This window comes from Glycine soja, chromosome 15 (genome assembly GCF_004193775.1).
Source record: "Glycine soja cultivar W05 chromosome 15, ASM419377v2, whole genome shotgun sequence".
NCBI lineage: Eukaryota > Viridiplantae > Streptophyta > Magnoliopsida > Fabales > Fabaceae > Glycine > Glycine soja.
In genome coordinates, this window is record NC_041016.1 from 21,833,186 (window position 1) to 21,855,540 (window position 22,355).

The 22,355-nt window shown below is 34.8% G+C and overlaps 1 protein-coding gene across 1 annotated transcript; it reads right to left on the bottom strand.

The window, feature by feature from the left end:
- Positions 1-15,245: 15,245 nt before the first annotated feature.
- LOC114388023 (periodic tryptophan protein 2-like) lies at positions 15,246-21,266 on the bottom strand. The gene is made up of 7 exons (XM_028348363.1): positions 19,926-21,266; positions 19,523-19,774; positions 19,343-19,435; positions 18,658-19,029; positions 16,749-17,093; positions 16,000-16,227; positions 15,246-15,907 (listed from the first exon to the last, which is right to left on the bottom strand). The coding sequence occupies exons 1-7, from the start codon at positions 21,159-21,161 to the stop codon at positions 15,737-15,739; spliced, it is 2,697 nt and encodes an 898-aa protein (XP_028204164.1). The 5' UTR covers positions 21,162-21,266; the 3' UTR covers positions 15,246-15,736.
- Between the last annotated feature and the right edge of the window lie 1,089 nt (positions 21,267-22,355).

Below are 22,355 nucleotides of genomic sequence, written 5' to 3' on the forward strand. Positions count from 1 at the left end.
TAACATCAAGTATAAGTATTAAGTTGAATATGTGTTAATTTGTGAGATACATGTAAACCTGTGATGGTAGATTGTGACATTATGGGATGTTAAATTGTGGGCAAGATATTTAGTTGTGAACAAGTGTGTGTGTTTAACACTTGATGTGATAATAATTGTGTTGTGAGCTGTGAATTATACAATAAGCCGACCAGTGTTTATATTGAGAAAAGTGTTTGTGTAGTGTTAAAGAGAAAGTGTAGATTCCTAGTTAGGAACCAATGTTAAATTATAACGCAATGTGTTAAATGTGTTTGAATCATGAGTGTGAGGTCATGTGTATTCTATAATTCATGAGCAGTGTCTGCTTGCAAAAAAATTGTTTTAGGGGTTGGACCTGAAATAGGAAGGTGGGGCCATAACGGTTTGAGTGTTCCTTTAAGCTTATGTTGATCCCATATGACTGGAGCATTCTCGCAAAATAGAGTGACCCTGACTGGTCACCTTACGATTTTACTTAGTGAGAGTGTCCTGACATACCCATTGTGTGGTGTGGCTTGTTATGTACTCCTAAGCGCCCCATGGTGGTTTGTTACTGACATGGTACCACATTGCATGTAGGCTTGAGTCTTAGTATAATTATTGCATAACGCTTGCTAATTGTTTATTATGAAATTGATGAGTGTTATTGCGTCTTGACTCGAGTGTGTGATTCATGTGTATTGTGATTAGTGATTGAAAAACAAATTTAAAGATAAAGTGGTGAAGTGACGTGGGTTGTATTAAGTTGAGTTATGTTATAAATATTTCCATAATTTATTTTGATTACTTCTTGTTTATTTGTTTTGTTATTTTTTTTGTGATAACTCACTCCCTGTGTACTATTTGTGTTTGAATCCTGTGTTGATCTCAAACCTTATGTTCGTGGGAGCAGATGACTAGGTGGATGACGTTAAAGAACCTCGTTCCAGAGGATGTTGGGACACAATGTTCTAATAAGAGGTGACATTGGGGATGAGTTTTATTTTAATTGCATTATGCTATTTTATTTTATTTTACCTCATTGATTTAACAAAAAAATAATTGTAAACTTTGACGGCTTTGTTTTGAGCCGAATATGTTTCTAATAAATTTTATTTGGTAATAATGAAGTGAATGTGAACCTTTTATCCACGTGAATTTGTTGATCAATATTTTTATATGTTTTATTTATTTATATGTATGTCTGGGTAGAGGTTGTCACAATGGAGGTTGATTTTCTTGAAGTTACATCAAAGAAAAAGATTGAATGGATTAAAGATTGCAAGGAGGTAATAATATGATATAATATGCAGTATATGCATAATATAATATGCATAAACATTTGAAAGTTATTGTTATATTAGATAATTTTTTTAATAGTTTGGTTTTGTATTGTTGGTGTTGTAGGACTGTTTTGCTGCGATTTTATATATTTTCAAACATATTAGATGATGAAGAATGGTGGTACACAATCTATACCTATATTAAGGTCGTGTATTCGGATTCAAACATGTTCTTTTGTCATAAATGTAACAAACATGTTGTTAATGTGGTCTTAAGGTGACTTTGTATCACTGTTATGGACTGTGTAACATATACAATCGTGTTACTTATATTCTAAGCTAACTTTTAGTTAATTATGCAATGTGATATTTAGGTATAAAATCAAGGTTAGGCTAAGTGATGACACAGACTTGACAACTTTTGTCATTTGGAATCATGAAGCCACAATTCTATTCAACAAGTCCTATAACATGTTTGAAATGCAACAAAAGGTATGATTATCATCTAAATTCATGCATTATACAAATTGTATTTGATTATTTGGGAATATTTGGTTATATGGTTATTGTTAGCCGTCATTTAGGATTAACTTTTATATTGAATAGTTATATGAAATTAGCATCTTTCCCTCAATTTATGGTTCTTTCTGTAGGAATTGTACATATTTTCATGTTTAGTTTGATTTTGCTCAGCAGATACTCCCATTTGTGTGAATTAATGTGATTCAACTTCAGTTTCAGGCCAAATGAAGAGAAGGTCAAGCAGCTGGTGTCTCGCTAAGCAAGGCATATGCGCTTAGCGAGTTACATCCGCTAAGCGAGGCACTCAACCCAATTAACGCGTGGGGAAACTCTAGAAGAGGATCAGTCACAGATGCCCGCGTCCAGTGTGCCACAAGCTCGCCAAGTGAGTCGTTTGTCCCTTCTCGCGCTCAGTGCGCCCAGTTCGCTAAGCAAGAATTAACTAACTCGCACTTAGCGAGAAAATGGTGTTAAGCGAGCCTTCAGAATCTGAAACGTCAAGGAGCCTTTAAAACACTGAAGTTGGCGTAAAGAGAAAAAAAAAACAGAGGGAGGAAACAAAGAGACACACCCAGAGAGACGAAAAACAGAGCAAAGTGTTGGATCAAGTGGCCTCGGAATAATTAAGAAGGGGGGGTTGAATTAATTATTAATGAACCTTTACTAATTAAAAAACTTATCCTTCTTAATGTTACTAGATTCAATTAGGCTTTTACTATAATGTTAAGAAAGTAAAGAACAAAAATAGAAACTTAACCAAAAGTAAAAGCGATAATTAAAGTGCACAACGAAAATTAAAGAGTGTAGGGAAGAAGAAGATAAACACAAGAGTTTTATACTGGTTCGACAACAACCCATGCCTACATCCAGTCCCCAAGCGACCTACGGTCCTTGAGATTTCTTTTCAACTTTGTAAAGTCCTTTACAAGCAAAGATCCATAAGGGATGTACCCTCCATTTTTCTCTTTGAACAACCTAGTGGATGTACCTTCCACTAGAATTGATCCACAAGAGATGTACCCTCTCATGTTCTCAGTCACAACAACCCAAGTAGATGTACCATCTACTTATACCACAAAGGATGTACCCTCCAATGTGTTAACACAAAGTTCTCAGGCGGTTAGTCCTTTGAAACTTTGTGAATGGGGAAACAAAAGAATTCTCAGGCGGTTAGTCCTTTGAAATCTTTTGTTTATGGGAAAGGGAAGAATCAAAAGAATTCTCAAACTGTGTCGTTTTGAATTCTTTGAAAAGGGAGAAGGGAGACACAAAAGAATTCAGGCGGTTAGTCCTTCGTTCTTTTGGAAAAAGGAGAAGAGAGACACAAAAAGAATTCAGGCGGTTAGTCCTTGGCAAATTCTTTTTTGCAAAGGGAGAAGGGAATGAAAAAGATGAATAGCACACTTTTGTTTTCTGTGAAAGAACAAGGTTTAGAAACCAGAAAACTTTGAAAGCTTTTGGCAAAGGAAGAAGAAGAAGTAGAAGTTCAAGGAAATGTTCAAAAGTTAATTGGAAAAGTTGTAAATAATTGTTCTTCAAATGCAAGTCAAGGTCTTGGTTTTATCGACTCTTCATGTCTGGTCAAGAAAACCATTAGAAGAGTTATAACCTTTAGAAAAACTTGAAAACCATTGGAACAGTTACATCTTTTGATTTTTATTCAAAACTTGTCACTAGTAATCGATTACCAAATCATTGTAATCGATTACACAAAGCATTTTTGTGAAAGGATGTGACTCTACACAATTGAATTTGAATTTCAATGTTCAAACACACTAGTAATCGATTACCAAAATCTTGTAATCGATTACAACATTTTGAAATTAATTGGAACGTTGTAAATTCAGTTTGAAAGCTTTTGAAAACAAACTTTGCTACTGGTAATTGATTACAGTAAACTGGTAATCGATTACAATAAACTGGTAATTGATTACCAGAGAGTAAAAACTCTTTGGTAAAAGCTTTTGTGAAAACTTCATGTGCTACTCAATGTTTTGAAAAAAAAAATTAGTACTTATCTTGATTGAGTCTTCTCTTGATTCTTGAATCTTGAATCTTGAGTCTTGAAACTTGAAACATTATTCTTGAATCTTGAAATCTAATTTCTCTTGATTCTTGAATTGTTCTTGACTCAATCTTGAAATCATTCTCTTGGGAATTTTTTTTGCTTCAATCTTGAAATCATTCTCTTGGGCTTTTTGTCATCATCTTTGTTATCATCAAAACAACTTGAATCAATCTTGATTCATCATCATCATGAAGCTTGCTTCTACACAAAGCTCCAGCCTTCAAGAGAGTTTAATTTTTAAGAGTGATTTTATGGTTCTAGGGGTGGAGGAGACATCCTCATCCATTTGTAACCTTAGTTTTTCTTCGAAAATCTATCCTTTGTGTTGAAAGTTACTAACTAGCAATGGAAGGCTAAACCTCTTGTTTGGGTTTTCTGCTGAACATTTGATGTAATATTCTTTCATTATCTATTTAAAGTTATTTTTACGTGTTCATTGCTTATATCTGCACTTATTTCTTGCATGCTTGTGGCTTGATCACCCATTTGTATGTAAAGTTAGGATTTTTAGTACTGGGAAGTGCTTTCAAACCTTAGAACTTGATAGAGTAGGCGAGAAAACTGTATGTTTGGGGACAGAGTGCAGTGATTTAGTTCATATTATGCTATAATTTTAATGCAACTCATTTAAACCAAGTTTGTTGAGGGATCAAGGACGAAGTTTAAATAGAGTTAGGCCTATTCACTCGAGGGATCTTGGTTTGGGTAGTTGTTTTCAGCATAAGAACACCAAAACAACGTTAAATAGAGAAAAATATTTAGTAACATCAAAGTAGGTTTAGTAGAATGACCCAACGCTTTTACTTGATTGTTTTACCTCTCGCTTTTAGACATTTTAAATTTGTAGTTTTTTAGAATTGTAGACAAAACCCTCTTTTGATTATTTACTTTTTTTTACACAAATGTTTACTTATTGAATGCACATTTTTGAATGAAACAAGTCCCCTATGATTCGATACTCGGTTCTTACCGTTTTATATTACTTGTGCGACTCAATACACTTGCTGATTAGCATTCGCGGATCATTATTCCCGTACAATTTTTTGCCGCGAAACAGTTACTAATCTTTGTACACTAAATTTTATCAAATGTAGGATGGTGTTGTTGGAAGCTTTCCTAAAGAAATTATTGATTTGAAAGACAATTTCATTTTATTCAAAGTGTATGTCAGGAGGACAGAAAGTTCCAAAATTAATCAATCATTTAGGGTACAAAAAATTTGTACTAAGATTGCAATCATGAAACAGTTCAAGGAATCAATGGAAGATGAATCTTCTGAAATCATGTCATTGGTTTGTCATACTTACTCATTAAGTTTTGAATAAGCAAATATAAAATATAAGAAAATAGTATAGTCTTTCATTCATTTAAATTCATTTTCACTGTTGGTATAGGATCTTATGTAAAAGTATGAACATGTTGTAGTGGAAACTGTTTCTAAAACTCACGAGAATGAAGCAACTGACCTTTCAAAGGATTTAGAGGATTTCATTTTGATTAAGGTGAAAGATGCTAGCAATGAGAATCAAGATATTGTTTTGCCAAAGGTGTTAACAATTAGTCCTATGGAAAGTGGTTCTACCACTCAAACCAAAATAATTGCGCCTGAATTGAAGGATTCATAGGAATTAACTCTTATTGGGACAATTTTTGGAACTCAGATAACTACACAAGCCGAAAAGATGGAAGGCGCAAATAATATCAACCAAGTGAGAGGTGACTCTTTTGAAAAGAAGGACAAAAGTATTGAAAATTCCAACATGATAGGGAAGACAGTTGGTCTTGGTAGGGATGTTGAACTCGTATAGAGTCAACCAAAAATGCATTTGCCAATGAAAGCTTTGAAGAAAAACATCAAGGTTGAGAAAATTTGATGACAAGTTAGTAGTTTGTACTTGCTGAAGTAGTGGAGTTATGTAGTTAGGGATGTTTTGTTTTGTTATGTTTGTCTGTTGTCTTTTGATAACAAAGAAAAGATCATTATGTTGTGAAGATTTGGACAGTGGTTGTACCACAATAGGTTCCAAACAAGATTTGGTGATGGTTCAGACGCATGTACTATGTTCATGTTAAGTTACATTTTAACTTTTGGCCTTTAAGTTGTGATTGGAGACTTAATGTTGTTGTTGACGAATGTATTTGTATTTTAACCCTTAATTCGTAGTGAGTGGCATAATTAGAATGGAATTTGGACACCACTTCTTTATTTTGTAATCTGCATCATTTTTTAAATTTCCATCCAACAAGTGTAGTTATTAAATTTGCAGTGTTGAATTGATTATAGGTTAAATATAGGCTAATAGGCTAAATATACAAATCGGGATATAACATGAGTCTTAATAATCAATTAACACAATTATTATTGTTTCAGTCTAAATATACAAGTAGTTGGACTAGAACTGGTAGAACATATGTTTAAAACATGGATATAAATTAGTAGTTAATTGTTTTTTGTCATCAGGTTGACTTGGATAAGTATCATTTCAACAAATAAATTCAAAAAAATGGAACTAAAAACATAAAAAAACTATTTATAAAGAAGTTAAAAAACTAGACAATTCCTTTTAAGAGTATAATAAATCAAAATTGATTTAAACTAACTCCTTCATTAGTAGAATTAGAGATGAAATAGGAATATATTGATAACAATAAAATATTATAGTGTAATTAGTGTCATCTGTAAAATTGCATGCCTAGGGACAAAGGTTAAACAAAACATGATAATTTGATGTGATAAATAAACAATTGAATGAAAGGGAATAAACATAATATTTATTTTAACAATTGGACATGTTAAGTGATGCAGCTCCATTGGAGCTTCTAGGCCTTGGATCTTCTTCATTAATGGAGACATTTGCTTCTTGAATTTTAATGGCAGCAAAATGGAGAAGAAGAAGAGTTGAGAGGAGGCACTAATCACTAGGGGATAAGCCTTGGAAGAAGGAGCTTCATCACCAAGAATGTGCCTTGGATAAGAAGCTTGGAGAGGATGCTTCAATGGAGGAAAAAAAAGAGAGAGATAAAGAGAGAGGGGGGAGCACGAAAATGAAGGAGGAAAAGGGAGTGAGAAGTTGAACTTTGAGTTGTGCCTCACAAGACTCTCATTCATCAAAGTTACAACAAGTGTTACACATGCTTCTAGTTATAGCCTAGGTACCTTCCTTGAAAAGCTTCCTTGAGAAGCTTCCTTGAAAAGCTTCTTTGAGAAGCTAGAACTTAGCTACACACACCCTTCTAATAACTAAGTTCACTTCCTTGAGAAGCTTCCTTGAGAAATTTCTTTTAGAAGATTATTAGAAAAGCTAGAGCTTAGCTGCACATACCCTTCTAATAGCTAAGCTCATCTCCTTGAGATGAGAAGCTAGAGCTTAACTACACATAACCCCTATAGTAGCTAAACTCACCCACATGCCAAAACACACGAAAATACAAAAAAAGACCCTACTACAAAGACTACTCAAAATGCCCTGAAATACAAGGCTAAAACCCTATACTACTAGAATGGCCAAAATACACGACCCAAAAGAAGGAAAAACCTATTCTAATACTTATAAAGAAGAGTGGACCCAACCTTGGCCCATGGGCTCAAAAATCTATCCTGAGGTTCATGAGAACCTTAGGGCCTTCTTTAGTAGCTCTAGCCTAATCCTCTTGGAGTCTTCTATCCAATATCCTTGGGGGGTAAGATTGCATCATTAAGTTTTAAGTCAATACCTTTGGAATGCATGTTTTGAAGTTTATATGGAAATGGAAGTTGACTATGCATAAAACATAGTATATTTGCCTTAACATACTAATCAGGTTTGAACCTTACAAAAGCCAAATAACAGTTGTTATTTTAACCATTCCAAAAAGCATGTCTATTGTGAAAACACACCAAGGAACATATACTGCTAAGTGATAAGAAGAGAAGTTTTACAAGCTACACCAAAACGTTAGCAGAGAAAAAATACACTGTCATACCCTCCTATCAAACTCCATTGTTGGTTAACACAAACCGAAATATTGTAGAAGAGTAATCTCAGCCCATGGAGATGAAGTTAAGCTCCTCTCAAAAAGAAAGAATGAGAAGGAAGACACTAATGAGGAATATTTGACTTATTTCGTTAAGTTTTAGACAAATTGAATTATTAATTTGCATTTTTTGGGTGTAAGCACAAAAAATTTAAATGAAATAAATACAAAAGCAGAATTTGTATCTAATATGTATAAGGAAGCTAAAATTCAAGGTAATATATCAAATATGAAATGAAATAATATGTCTTTAATGCATTTTTTTTCACCATACCCACCCTTTAAAGTTATTTCTTACTTTCAGAATGTGTGAAACATGGACCACCATCTAGACAATGTGCATTTTACAAAGTTGAATTGTGGTTTCAAAAGACTGTTGACAAATCAACAACGACCAACAAAATATTTTTCTCACTATGTTGTTAAAAGGGAAAAGTTCAACTACCATTTTTACATAAGCCTCTAGAGTTGTTATACTCTTTGGTACACATATGATGCAATAAGCATTCATTTCAAGAACAATATAACAACATACAATAGTATGTTCTCTTTTACTTCAATCAATGATGGATGTGGTCCTCCACAATTTATACTTAGCAGTCAAAATTACCATTGTATTGGGAGTTTACTGCCTGAAGAGGGTTGTAAACCTAAATTTGCACAACCATATATATATATATATATATATATATATATATATATATATATATATATAATACTCAAAATGAGCTACAAAACTGAATGTGTCACTTTTGGTATGTATATTGTAACTAAGTTGTTTTAATTAGAATTTTTCACTTACTCATTGCAAATTTAAATTGCCCTTATATGTTTCCAGGGGTGAAAAAGGTTCATAAATTTTTGATAAAACATTGGTTGAGGACCTAACTAAAATGGTTGATCATTTTAATTGTCATGCTAAACATTTTAGGAATGTTAGAGATTTTGTTGAAGGTAACGCAACTAAAACATTTTGTTTGAGGTTGTATCGAGATCGAAGCAAGGATCCACATGTTTATAATATCTCTGATGCTAATGAGATTGCTACTTTGATAGTAGGCGACTTAGACAATATGGAATTTGGGAGAAACATTGTTATCAAGAGCATTTCTAGTTAACTACAACGGCTTCACAAGACATATACCTCTTTTATTTCATTACAATATTCACTATTGCTTCCTTATGGTGAATATGGTTTTCAAGAGGATATTTCAATAAGCCAATTGACAAATGAAAGTGAAAATCATAGGATAGTGCGTATAACTTTGAGGGAGTGGGTTACATTTAGAATTCAAGATAGAAGGGTAGAATTCGGTCACATCTTGAATGCACGAAGACTATTTCAAAAGTTTTTGGTTGAGTCCCAACGTTTAACATGGATAAGATTCAATCAAAAGTCAATCAGATCTGATGTCCTAAATGGATTACAAGAAGCGATTTCAAGAGGAGAAACAAATCCTTCTATTATTGGCAAATGTGTTATCTTACCATCATCCTTTACTGATGGAATGAGATAAATGTTCAATCATTGTCAAGATGCAATGACAATTTGTAAGTTTGGATATCTGGATTTGTTCATAACAATTACATGCAACACAAACTGAAGTGAGATATGTGATTTTCTGCATGAAAAAGGTCTCATGCCATCCGATAGACCTGTTATTGTTTGTAGGGTCTTTAGGATGAAGCTAGATGAGTTGATGATGGATTTTAAGAAAAAAACTTATTTGGAAAAGTTACTGCAAGTAATTATTCACCTACAATTTGGTCATTCAATGTGTTTTTAATTTCAAATTCCATACTTTACTTTATTATTACTAATAATTTATCTTCATTATATTCGGGCATGTACACTGTTGAATTCCAAAAAAGAGGACTTCCACATGCACACATATTACTATGGTTGGATGGTGAAAACTAGTTGCATAATGGAAACGATATTTATAAAATCATCTCAGTCGAGTTGCCTAATCCTGATTTATATCCCAAATTGTCCAAAGCAGTTCCAACTTATACGATGCATAGGTCATGTGGCTTAGGTAACTTGAAGTTTCTAAGCATGAAAGAGAGGAAATGTTCTAAATATTTTCCTAAGAAATTCCAAAACTCCACCACAATTGATGAGGATGAATATTCATGTTACCGACGTCAAGACATGAGAATGTCTGTGCACAAAAATGGTATAAATTTGGATAATAGGAATGTTGTTCCTTATAGTCCATTGCTACTTATGAGGTATGAAGGCCATATCAATACAAAATATTACAAAAAATCAAACTCAATAAAGTACCTCTTCAAATTGTAACCAAGTGTCCAGATCGGGCTACAATTGAGATAAGAAATTCAGAAGGTAATATTGAAATCTGTAATTTGGTTGATGAGATCAAGAGGTACTATGATTGCAAATATCTATCACCATGCGAAGCTACCTGGAGAACTTTTGCATATGATATTCATGAGAGGTGGCTAGTAGTTCAACAATTAAATTTTCATCTTCCCAATTAACAATTGGTTTTTTTCAAAGACGAGGACCAAATAGATAATGTTGTTCATGCTAATGCAAAAGTTAAAACCATGTGTTTAGCTTGGTTTGAGGCCAATAAAACATATGTTGAGGGTAAAGATTTGACTTATGCTAAGTTTCCTACCAGATTTGTATGGTTGAATCAACAAAAAATGTGGCAGCCAAGGAAAAAATGTTATTCTATTGGGAGACTTTCTTATATTCCTGCTAGTGTAGGCGAACTATATTACATGAGAATACTTCTCATGATTTAGCATAGTTGTGTTGATTACGACAATATCAAAACATTCAATGGGAAAATCTATGTCAATTTTCTAGATGCATGTTATGCTTTGGGGTTACTAATGGATGATAGAGAGTATATTGGTGCAATTAAAGAAGCCAGCCAGATGGGTTCTAGAAACCAATTGAGGAGACTTTTTGTTACAATGTTCTTCATGAATACAATGACAAAACTAGATGTGGTATGAACAACCACTTGGAAATTGTTAGTAGATGGGATTGTCTACCAAAAAAGAAGACAACTAAATATTCCAAGTAAAGTTCAATACAATTTTAGTTTTATATATTTTAAATCTATAAATTGCTTATATGGAATTTTAATGAAGACTAATATATAACAAAAAGTCTAAACTTACTTGATATTATGTATTATAATGAATCAAATCAATATAGTATATAGATATGTAGAAATCCATATTGTTATAAACAAAAGTTTACACCTCAATAGTTCAAATTAAGTTTGATTCCAAAAGAAAATTTATAAGTGTCTTTCTGAATCAGATATGATATATTAGAAAGTCCATATGTTTGCAACACCTATTATTTGTAAAACATTCTTATTTGTTGCAGGTCTTCATGTTGAAGATAGTGAGTTGAAGGAGCTTTGTCTTATAGAAATTGAGAAGCTACTCAATTCGAATGGAAGATCTTTAAAAGATTATATAGTTATCTGCCATGTCCAGATAGTTCTAAGTTTGATTTCTATAAAAATAAATTCATTGTAGAACAACTCAATTATGATACAAATGAGTTAATTGAGCTCCATGCTACTCTATTGAAATTGTTGACAGAGGAGTAGTTAGATGTGTACAATTAGATCATTGAAGTTGTGTTTTCTGATCATGGCCAATTTTTCTTCCTTTATGGCTACGGTGGAATTGGGGGGACCTTCCTTTGGAATACATTTTTAGCTGCTATTAGATCATAAAAGAAGATTGTTTTGAATGTTGCATCTAGTGGTATTGCCAGTTTGCTTCTCCTTGGTTGAAGGACAACTCATTCTACTTTTTCAGTTCCATTCTTAATGACTGAGAAATCAACAAGCAACATGGAACAAGGAAGTCTTCGTGCAAAGCTTCTTATCAAAAATAAATTAATTATTTGGGATGAAACACCAATGATGAATAGATATTGTTTTGAGGCTTTCAACCGCATTGGGATTTGATGCATTGTAAGTGTGAAGAAAATAAATACAAGTTGTTTGGTGGAAAAGTTATTGTTTTAGGAGGTAATTTTGGGCAAATTCTACTAATTGTTAGAAAAGGATTAAAACAAGATATCCTTAAAGCAACAATTAACTCATTAGATTTATGGAAACATTGCAAAGTGTTGAAATTGACAAAAAACATGAGATTGACCACTGCCAAGTCAAATTAGATAGCCAATGAGATCAAGAACTTTGTTGATTGGATTCTTCAACTTGGAAATGGTGACATAGATTCAAATGAGAAAGGTGAAGGTGACATTGAAATACCAACTGATCTTTTGGTTTTAGATAATGATAAACCGCTGGTTTCATTGGTTGATTTTGTGTATTCAAACATATTGGAAAATTTGAGTGTTCCAAATTTCTTTGAAGAGAGAGGAATCCTCGCTCCAACATTAGAAATTGTTGAAGAAGTAAATGAATTTATTTTGTCTTTAATTCCACGGGATGAAAAGTATTATTTCAGTTCAGATTCACCTTGCCATTCTGATGAAGATTATGAAATACAAGGTGAAAGGTTTACACCAGAATTTTTGAATGAGATCAAGTATTCACGAATTCCAAATCATAAGTTACGACTCAAAGTTGGAGTTCTTGTGATGTTGTTAAGAAACTTGGATAAGATAAATGAATTATGTAATGACGCACGACTACAAGTGAAACAGTTAGGCAAAAATGTCATCACAGCTACAATACTAACTGATAAAAATTATGGTGATACAATTCCCTTTATCTTTGTGTTTTGCAATGACTATAAACAAAAGTCAAGGACAATCACTATCTAAGGTTGAATTGTATCTTCCAAGGCCAGTTTTCACTCATGGTCAACTATATATGGCAGTATCTAGAGTGAAATTAAAGGATGGCTTGAAGATGTTAATTTTGGATGAAGATTGAAAAGTTTGTACATCAACCAAAAATGTTGTGTACAAATAAGTTTTTGAAAACCTATAGTCACTACATATAATAGGTTAAACACTCTTTGGTAACATGAAAGGGTCAGTACTCTCAACTGCAACGCAACAATAGAATTATTCTAATCTATTGTGAACAACCACTTATGTAAATGTTTACAGCTAATTATATCGATAATTATTAGTCATCTTATATTGCTTGCACTTTGTTAATATCTAGTGAAAGAATTAATGTGTTGGCAAAATGTTGTTAGCAATGCATACTTTTTATTCAAACACAAAAGTATTTTAATAGACAGGCATATACAGGAGAATACCTAGCTACATAGTGATTTTTTTTTGACTAATTGACACTACGAAATTCTGTACAATTAGTAATCCTGCAAACGTCCCAATACAGGTCTTACCATAAATTTGTAGAACAAAAAGTTCCAAGTGCAAGCCCATTTCAAATATTTGGAACAATAAGTTTCAAACATTTTGTGTTTCTAGGTAGACCTTTAGTTTGTTGGCTGCACATAGCTCTGTAGTTTGACAATAGCTTGATCCTGCAACCAAAAGAAAATAAGGCTCAAACAAACATCCAATTATTTGCTTCTTGGATTCAGCCATCCCATAACAAATCATTTTTTGAATTAATTCAAACAAAATGGAACTGACAGCATGACAAAACTATTTATGAAGTGAAAAAAGTAGGCAATTCCTTTTAACAATATAATAAGTCAAAGCTGATTTAAAATGACTCCTTCATTAGTAGAATTACAGATGAAATGGGAATATACTGATAGCAGTAAAATAGTGTAGTGTAATTAGAGTAATCTTTAAAATTGCATGCATAGGGACAAAGGTTAAACAAAACATGATAATCTAATATGATAAATAAACAAGAAAGATACTAATAAGGAATAAAAAAACAATAACCATTTTTAAGTAGGTTCATTAGTTATACTGTTTTTTGTTTTTCATTTTTTTTATATTAGATTTCTATTACAATTTTGCATTCATTTTTTTCCAACATTGCAGATTCTACTAAAAGTACTATGCCAATGGAGTTTAGTCTAACTGACCAACATGTTGTTGCAATTTCAACTTCATCAGTTGGAAATGGTATATGACTTTTTTTTTCAATTTTAATTTCATGCAAACAAATCCATGTCATGTTTCTCTTTGTTATCAAATGACAGGAGTTGAACAATTCTGCACATAATATTAAGCAGTGCAAATATATTCAACAATTTATTGATGTACTACAATCTATAGGAAGAACAATATTGAATTTCCATAGTGCAAAATATGAAAAACAACCTCAACAATTAGGTTAGATTTGGTCTTCAATTGGTAAATTATATTACTTATGTATTAGTAACAGGAAAATCATGGTACTTGTAGTCCATGCAAGATTTCTGGCATTGGAAGCTTAGGAAAATATGCAAGATCAACAAATCCAACCTCCTCGGCCCTTTTAGCAGCATCCTCAGTTTGTAAACAGAAAAAGTTTAAAAGGAGAAATATTATTCTATATAACTACAACACAACAATATCTGAGAAACATATTTTTGAAGCAAGATTAGTACTCTCAGCTGCAACACAACAATAAAATGTAAAATAAGTTTTTCCTTAAATTGTATCATATAATAATTATAGTTCGTGATAATTTACAATAAATCAGTATGTCCATGCATTGCACAAGCTCTAATACTAGTAGTATACAATAGTTGGTTAACATTTATAAGGGTTGCGAGAAAGATATCTAATTATTAGGATATTTATGTGCTTAGAAGGGATAATGGACTTTTCGTAGTTAAAGAGATATTATTCTAAGACCCTAAACCTTCTTAACACCATAGGTTAGAAAGTGCTTAAGGATAGTTTTGTGAATAAAATATTTCATAAGACTTGAAAGTAGAAACTTCGAAGGACCAATTCATAAGTTTAAATAACGAATGTTATGAAATGGCGGATGACAAAAATTGGTTGTATGTAGGTGTCTTAGCTTCTTCTTGGTAAACCTCCTACCTGGTTGTTGGTGGTGGAGAGCATATAAGCTTGAGGCCGACCATGGATAATTATGGTGGGTATGGAGATCCCGTACTCCTTACTACAAGAGTAATAACTAAGCACTCCACCCTGGAAATCTTCATTGAGTTGTTGATATTGATGTGTTTATAAAGTTGTTGATGATGCTCCATGGACATTGTTGTGTGTTGTGCTTTTATGGACCATTGTTGATGTTGATGGTGTGCACATACATGTATGAGTATGAAGTGTGTGGTTGCGTTTTGCAAGTAAGCACGTAACTAGAGTAATAGTTAACGGGGGAAAGTGCTTTTTATTCTTGATTCTTATTGGACAACGCTGCCAACAATAAATAGAACACAAGACAAAAAAAAAAAAATTGATACTACACCTCAAAGGTGGTTGCTAGACGAAATAAAGTGGCAAGACTACTTTACCAATCCGAGAATCAATTATATCATGGCGAAAATTCTGAACAAAATTTTTTATCTAACATTTTACATTAATTAACTATAAAATATTTGATTCGAAACACGCTGCAGGGTATATCGAGCAGGAATTTCAACCTCTGCAATCTGTTGTTAACAATCACCCCATTACAAAAAATCACTGTAGAACGTAATTATCAAAATGTCTTGGTTGAATTGCAAGTAGGCCGTGAAACAAACCTGACAGATGCCACACCTTCCAGAAAATTGAAACTTCATTCAAGGATAAATTCCTTTGGAAATGGAAAGAGGAAAATGTGCTATGCAACTAGATACGTCAAAATTTTGCTTGATTCTTTATAGGTTGCAAGTTGTACATGCGACCGATGCTCAGCAGTACCGCATTAAAATAATACTTGGGTCGGACAAGGATTCTTGAGCAAAGCTGTAAAAAATCCAACTTGTGAATTCTTAGCGGTCATTTCTTGGCACCAGAAGAACATAAATATCGCAGCATATATTCATTGGAGGAACATGTATCTGCTAGATCTTGATGAATTCTAGTGATTGCTTTCTGCAAAGATTTCAATGATGGTAACAGATTTCTAGAGTTCTGCTGAATAGAACTCCCATGGGCTTTGCAGAGCTCCTGTCATATCAAAGATAAAGACCACTTTTATAGAACTACTATGACCTTAAGCAAACTTATGAAAAAACTAAATCTAAGCAAGTAAAGAATACCTGAGACCATCTAAGTGTAAATTCCAAATGTGGGCAGTTTTCTAAAAGATCTGCAAGTGCCTCAACTAATCGCTGGATATATTTGTAAGGCATTGATGTGGCAACTGCTGGAATATCTCCTGGACTAACCGCAAATATACATTTTTTAATGAAAGAATCCTCATTCAGGCGAAGGCTAAGGATCAAGGCTTTACTTGGTTGATTTTCCCGCAGAGCCTCTTCAACAGCCTGTTCAGCAATGCCATCCCAAGTTACTAACGACATCAGAAAAGGAAACAGTGCAACAAAGCCAGAACATCAAATACAGCAAGATGGAGTGAAATTGAAATTATATAAGATGCATTTTCAAGCTGCTCAATGTTGATTTTGATTCCTTGTTTTCATGATTGAAAAGGAAAACATGAAATATAGGAAACCGTTATCTTGATTATCTTATCCACAGAAATTTTAACATTTCAATAATTTGTTGAAAAACAAAATCATACTTTTCTTGAGTTTTATATTGACTTGTCATAAAAAAAACAATGACATGAAAAATCCACACTATAGGAGGAAAATTGCATCCTCTTCTTACAAGTATATATGTGAACAACCACTATAAAGTTTCAAACACAAATTTTGCAGGTTGTTTACTCATTTTCAAAGCAGGTGTTCTCTACAGCATTTCCTACTACAGAAAATAGTTTCTACAATAATCTTATATTCTTTGAAGTATACAAAGCCCTAGTTCTTTCAAGAAGATAAAATACCTCAGGTGTAACATTTATGTCTAGGTCAGTTGGATCAAATATGAATGATTCATCAACAGAATAAACCAAAACTCCCTCAGTTGTTGCTGCAACAAAATTACGTCCCGTAGGTGCAATTCTCAGGCTCTTTGTCTGAATAATAGGCCTTCCACGGTTAGGCATAGATCCTGGCAAGTCTAATCCTAGCTTCCCTCGTGTTTGTTTGTCAACACCTTCTTCAATGTCACTGTTGTCATCATCAATCAAATCTAGTGGGCCAGCTTCAGTCATATTCTTCGAGTTAAAAATGTCAAGCACTCCATCTAATGAGAGATTGTGAGTTATCTGGAAACGTCGAAGCAAAACCTGAACAAAAGAGATTCCAATTAATAAACAGAACTGCGCTATCATATGATATGTAAACAAGTAGTACAGAATAGTCCATTTTAAATATGCATCCACTTCGAACACCCCATAAATATAGACAGACAAGGGATGTGAATAATAAACTCACTAAATCAGCATAAAAGTTTTGGAAGGCAATAGACAGAATCAGGCACAGATGAAAGAAGATTTTAGGAGTAACATTTTAACCATCAGATAGATTAACGTTCAACATGAAAAAGAACATAACTATTCTAAGTGAAAAGAGATTTCAGAGAATAAAAACAAAAGGCTTTCCTCAATCTTTGCATAACATAGATTGTTTCTCCCTCTAAAAGAGGAACTGATTGCCTAATGAGAAACTTAGGCATAAAATAAATGAATAGTGGAGGAGTTACGGTATACAGATTGTAACGAGGAAAGGTCCCCATGGAAGGGACACTTCACACCCAGATGTACACTCGTCAGGTGAAATTCCCCAACCAACAAGATAATATTTTTTCAATATGCTATAGCTGACCAAAGGAAGTTCCTCATCATCTCTATCTTGAGTATTTCGAATAAGAAAAAGTGAAAAAATGGAGAGGAATACTGGACAAAATTGATCTAAGGAATAAGCACCCTTCCAATTATCTGGCACTTGGAGATCTTATAGATGATTGGATCCTGGAAAGAACTAGCCCTAGGACTGACACCTAAGGAAAACAAAGTGGTCCGATACTAGAAATGCCCTTAAGAAAACTAGGAAACAAGCGAAAACACGCCTGCAAAAGAATCAATTTGTCGTGGAAATGGCTGGTTACAGCTCAAGGTGCAGGAGGTAGAGAAATAAATTGCAAAAAAGAAACAAAAGTCTTCTTCAATCAAGGATTTATTTTAGTAAATATCACAAGAATGGATCAACTTTGTGAGCTAACCAGCCTTTCACTACAAGAACTTATTGAGCTCATCAGCCTTTCACTTCTTTATCATTTAACTTAAGGAGCATTGAGGCCCAAAAGTCTTCACTCTGCAGCATCTAAGCTGCATCACCAACACAAAGGTGTGATCCGTAGGGAAGGTGCAAAATGATATGCATCTCAAATTTTCAACCTATCCATTTACTGAAGGGCAACAGTACATATTGACCCCAGACAGCATTTAAGCCTCTCAATAAACAAACAAACGACGAAGCCTTATCCCACTAGGTGGCATTTAAGCCTCAATATTTAGACAAAATGTTATGACAAAGACAAGGGCTTTAACACTATATATAGTGTGTCAGTGCATGTATGCGCGAGTATCAGTATCATTATAATACAAATGATTGCAAAATATTTCATGCTTTTTTGTTGTTTATGAATTATCTAATTGTCCCACATCCAAAACATATCTATTTAACCAATAATGTGTTGGACTAAACTGAACAACGAAAACTCATGGAACATTAACATGAACCGTGCAATATAGAAGCTTTCTAGAGGATCAAATTCTCAGAAATAATAAACAGTTGATATGCTGTGACTTCTAAATATGTGAAAATCAACCAAGGCGCAAGCAGGCCAACCTGATCTGTAACATCATACATGCAGATGTATCTGCTACTTCCCCCAGCTAATATATAGCTTCCATCAGCTGAATAACACAAGGTTGTAAAGAACTTCCCTGAAGTTGAGTTAGCAGCTGATCTACGGTCTGTCATAAGACGCCCACCGGCTATATCTCTAGAACCTTCTATGGTGTACATTAGCAAACCATCTATTGGGTCCCAAAAATGAATTTGCCCATCTAATGTGCTGCAAGCTAACTGCCTTCCATCTGGACGGTAAACAACTGTAAGAACATCGTGTGTGTGAGGAAACGTTTCAACTGCTCCTTTTCCATCAAAGACATTCCACAGCCGAACAGTTTTGTCATATGATGATGAAGCCAAGACAGTCTGCACAAAGGGAAAAGAGATGATGCTAAGTTGTTTTTATTATAACACATGTAAAAACTAAAAAGCATAAAAGAAAATACAATCTTTAGTGATTCCCTTCATTGTCATATCTCAAGAGACATCAGTGTTGATATTTGATCATACTACAGTCTTAGAAAAAAATATTATGTTAAAATGAACCATGGCTTCACAGAAATTTCTACTCGAGGCACTGTAACAACAGAAATTTGGAACCAGCTAAAACTAAAACAGACGAACAGGAGATAAGACATTAACTTAGTCAGGCAAATCAACAGAAGAAAATATAACTAACATTTGTAGGAGAAAACACCAGTCCATGAACAGGAGCTTCATGACCACTAAGCACATCCATCAAGCGCCCCGTTTTCATTGACCAAACAAAAACCTGTAACATATCATTGAGAAAAAAGGGTGAGTGGTAAAATAAAATAATGATATAGTCAGAATCAACCAAATTTGTGCAAAATTATACCTCAAAGGAATCTGAAGTGCCAGCACATATCACTTCACCACTTATATCAGCTGTCAAAGAAACAAACTGCCTCGGAGAAGGGGTTGTAAACGTCTTAAAATTCCGGTAACGTAATAAGTCCCATGCACGAATGGTCCCATCAAGAGATGCACTAAGCAGGACATTGTTACTTGGTATAAAATGTAGAGCCGTAATAGCATTAGTGTGCTCAGAAAATGTAACAAAGCAAAAGCCTGAGGAAAGAGTCCACACCTGTGACACACAAGAACAAAACAATCGCTTCTGAATATTCAATTTCCAAACCAGTGCAATCCACCCATAATCAAAGACGAGAATGTGCAAAGCAAGCAGTCAAACACAGATCAATTTTTCAAAAACACAACCACCAGCCAAATTCAATCACCTTCACTTTATTATCATCTGCTCCGGTTGCAAGGAGCTGCGAGTCTGGCGAATATGCAACGCAGTTCACATCAAAGTAGTGACCCTGCTGCTTCAAAATGTAGCTCTCAGACCTCCACTCCCACACAAGCAGCTGTCCCAACTTGGCACAGCCAAAGGTCAACCAATTCCCAAGCTCATTAAACACTGCAGTGGTAATCTTCTCCCTTGAAATAGACAACAAATGAATGCACACAAAATCCGGCATCTGATACAATCCAAACACACCATTAGAAAATCCAACAACCACCATATCCAGCCCTCTATGATAATCACACGCGGTCACCTTTGCCGATCCCTGCATAAACCCATCCTTCCTCAATAACTCCCACTTCCCTCTACTCAAGTAACCTTCATCACCATCCTCAATATCAGTTTTCTTTCTTTTCTTCACACCACCATTCTCACTAATTTTCTTTCTTTTCTCCACACCATCATTCTCACTATCCTCCAAATTCTCTTCCACGTCCCTCTCCGGCGTCCCCGGAGAGGGCGGCTCCGAACCCTCACCACTATCATCATCAGAAGTAAAACCCCAGCTAAACAAATAACAATCCCTAGTAACCGTATAAGCCTTGCAAACCCTATTAGTCTTCGAATTGACACCGAAGAACGAACCGGCAACAGAATCCCTATGCCCTAGGAGCAAAAAAGGCCTTTTTTTAACACCACCAGTGTTCAATTTCTTCAAGCACAAGATTCTCGCGGTCAAATCCTTGGACCCGGCGACGAGGTATTTCGAGTCGGGGCTCCAATCGAGGGAGGTGACCTTCGCGTCGAAGTCCGCAAAGGTCCGAACGAGCTCGAAGGGGAAATACTCCCGCCGGAACGCCGGCGAGCGCCAGATCTGGACCAGCTTCCCGGCAGCGACGGCGATGAGGGAGCCTTCGGGGCTGAACTTCGCTGCGGTGACGCGGTGCTTGAAGGTGATGCGATGGAGGAGGGCGCGGCGGCGGAGGTTGATGAAGAGGCAGCGGTTGCGGTCGTCGACGGCGAGGAGGAAGGTGGCGTCGGCGGAGACGGCGATGCGGGTGACGTTGGAGGAGGACTGGATGGGGAGCGTGGTGGTCTCGGACTTGAGGAGGTCCGTGACGGCAACGCGGTTACCGACGGGGGAGAGTAGCACGGTGTTGCTGGAAATGACCACGTTTCCCCCTCTGTAGGGGGCGCCCAACAGGTTCTGGAACCGGAAGTTCATCGCTTTGTGGAAGTTTTTGGGAAGGAGAGTGGGGGCGTTCGCTGCATGAACTGCGAGAGGACACTGTGTGAGGCGGGATTGGGGGTTTATGAGTTTAGGGTTTTAGGGGTTCTCCCTCGTTAAAATCGAATGCAATACGGTATCGTTTTGAATATACAGAGATACGATAAAATACTGATTAAATCGGTTTTGAAAAAGAAAATCATTTAATCTGATCACGTCAATTTTCTTAATTAATCATCTAATTATGCTTGGTTGAAAATTTAAATCCGAACCAATTTGAATTGATTTGAATTAGATTGATTTTTGGTTTAAGTGTTATTTTTATTTTTATTTAGAGAAAACATTAAAAATGGTAAAATATATAATAAACATGATCAAATATAATTAAAATATAAGATTCTGAGTATGGCTAGGTGCACCCAACAAAATTTGTAAATGAAAAAAAATGTCTTTGGCTTCTTTTTTCATTATGAAAGATTTTTTTTCCTGGAAATGCACATAGCTCCATTTTTGTTCGTTGTTTTTCTCTGTTTTTGTGGTTTTCGTCCGACATTGTCTCCGATTCGTGAGTTCGTTGTGAATGGTTAGGTGCGGTGAAGGTACTGGTGTTGAGTGTTGCGGTGATCGGCAGTGGCAAACGAGGTACGCAGAAGGTGGTGACTCCCTCGGGAACGTACGGATCAACTTGATCCATAAGTTGGTGTGTTACAGTTACGGATCAAGTTGATTTGTAAGTGACTTACGGATCAACTTGATCCGTAAGAGTAATTATTTTTAATATTTGATGTTTTTTGAATTTAGTTTCCCTTTTTTTAAAATTATTAATTTGTTTGTATGGTCATTTTTTGTTTCAGTTGGTTAGATGGACGAAAATGAGTGAATCTATGAAATAATGTCTGAACAAGCGGATATGGATTATGAAAATGAAGAAGCATGTAGTGCGAATGAACCACATGTTGATTGTTCTGATGCGTTCAATACTTTTCAGGTTATAATGTTAATGTTTGACACAGATTTAATAAAATGAATACTAGTAGAAAACTTAAATATGTGGATTGCTTTGTAGGTGTTTGAGTGCCAAGAGGATGTTTCGCGGTGGGCTCGATCCGTTGCTCATGAAAACAGATTTGTGGCGGTGATTTTGAGGTCGACCACAAACACAGGTAGTAGAGGAAGGACTGCGTTTGTGTT

Excerpts from the sequence above, each read along its gene's own strand:
- LOC114388023 (XM_028348363.1), bottom strand. The coding sequence starts at position 21,161 with ATGAACTTCCGGTTCCAGAACCTGTTGGGCGCCCCCTACAGAGGGGGA. Across the intron at positions 19,775-19,925 it reads CAGATGATAATAAAGTGAAG|GTGTGGACTCTTTCCTCAGG; the intron begins GTGATTGAATTT and ends TGTGTGTCACAG. Across the intron at positions 19,030-19,342 it reads TGGTGTTTTCTCCTACAAAT|ACTGTCTTGGCTTCATCATC; the intron begins GTTAGTTATATT and ends CCCTTTGTGCAG.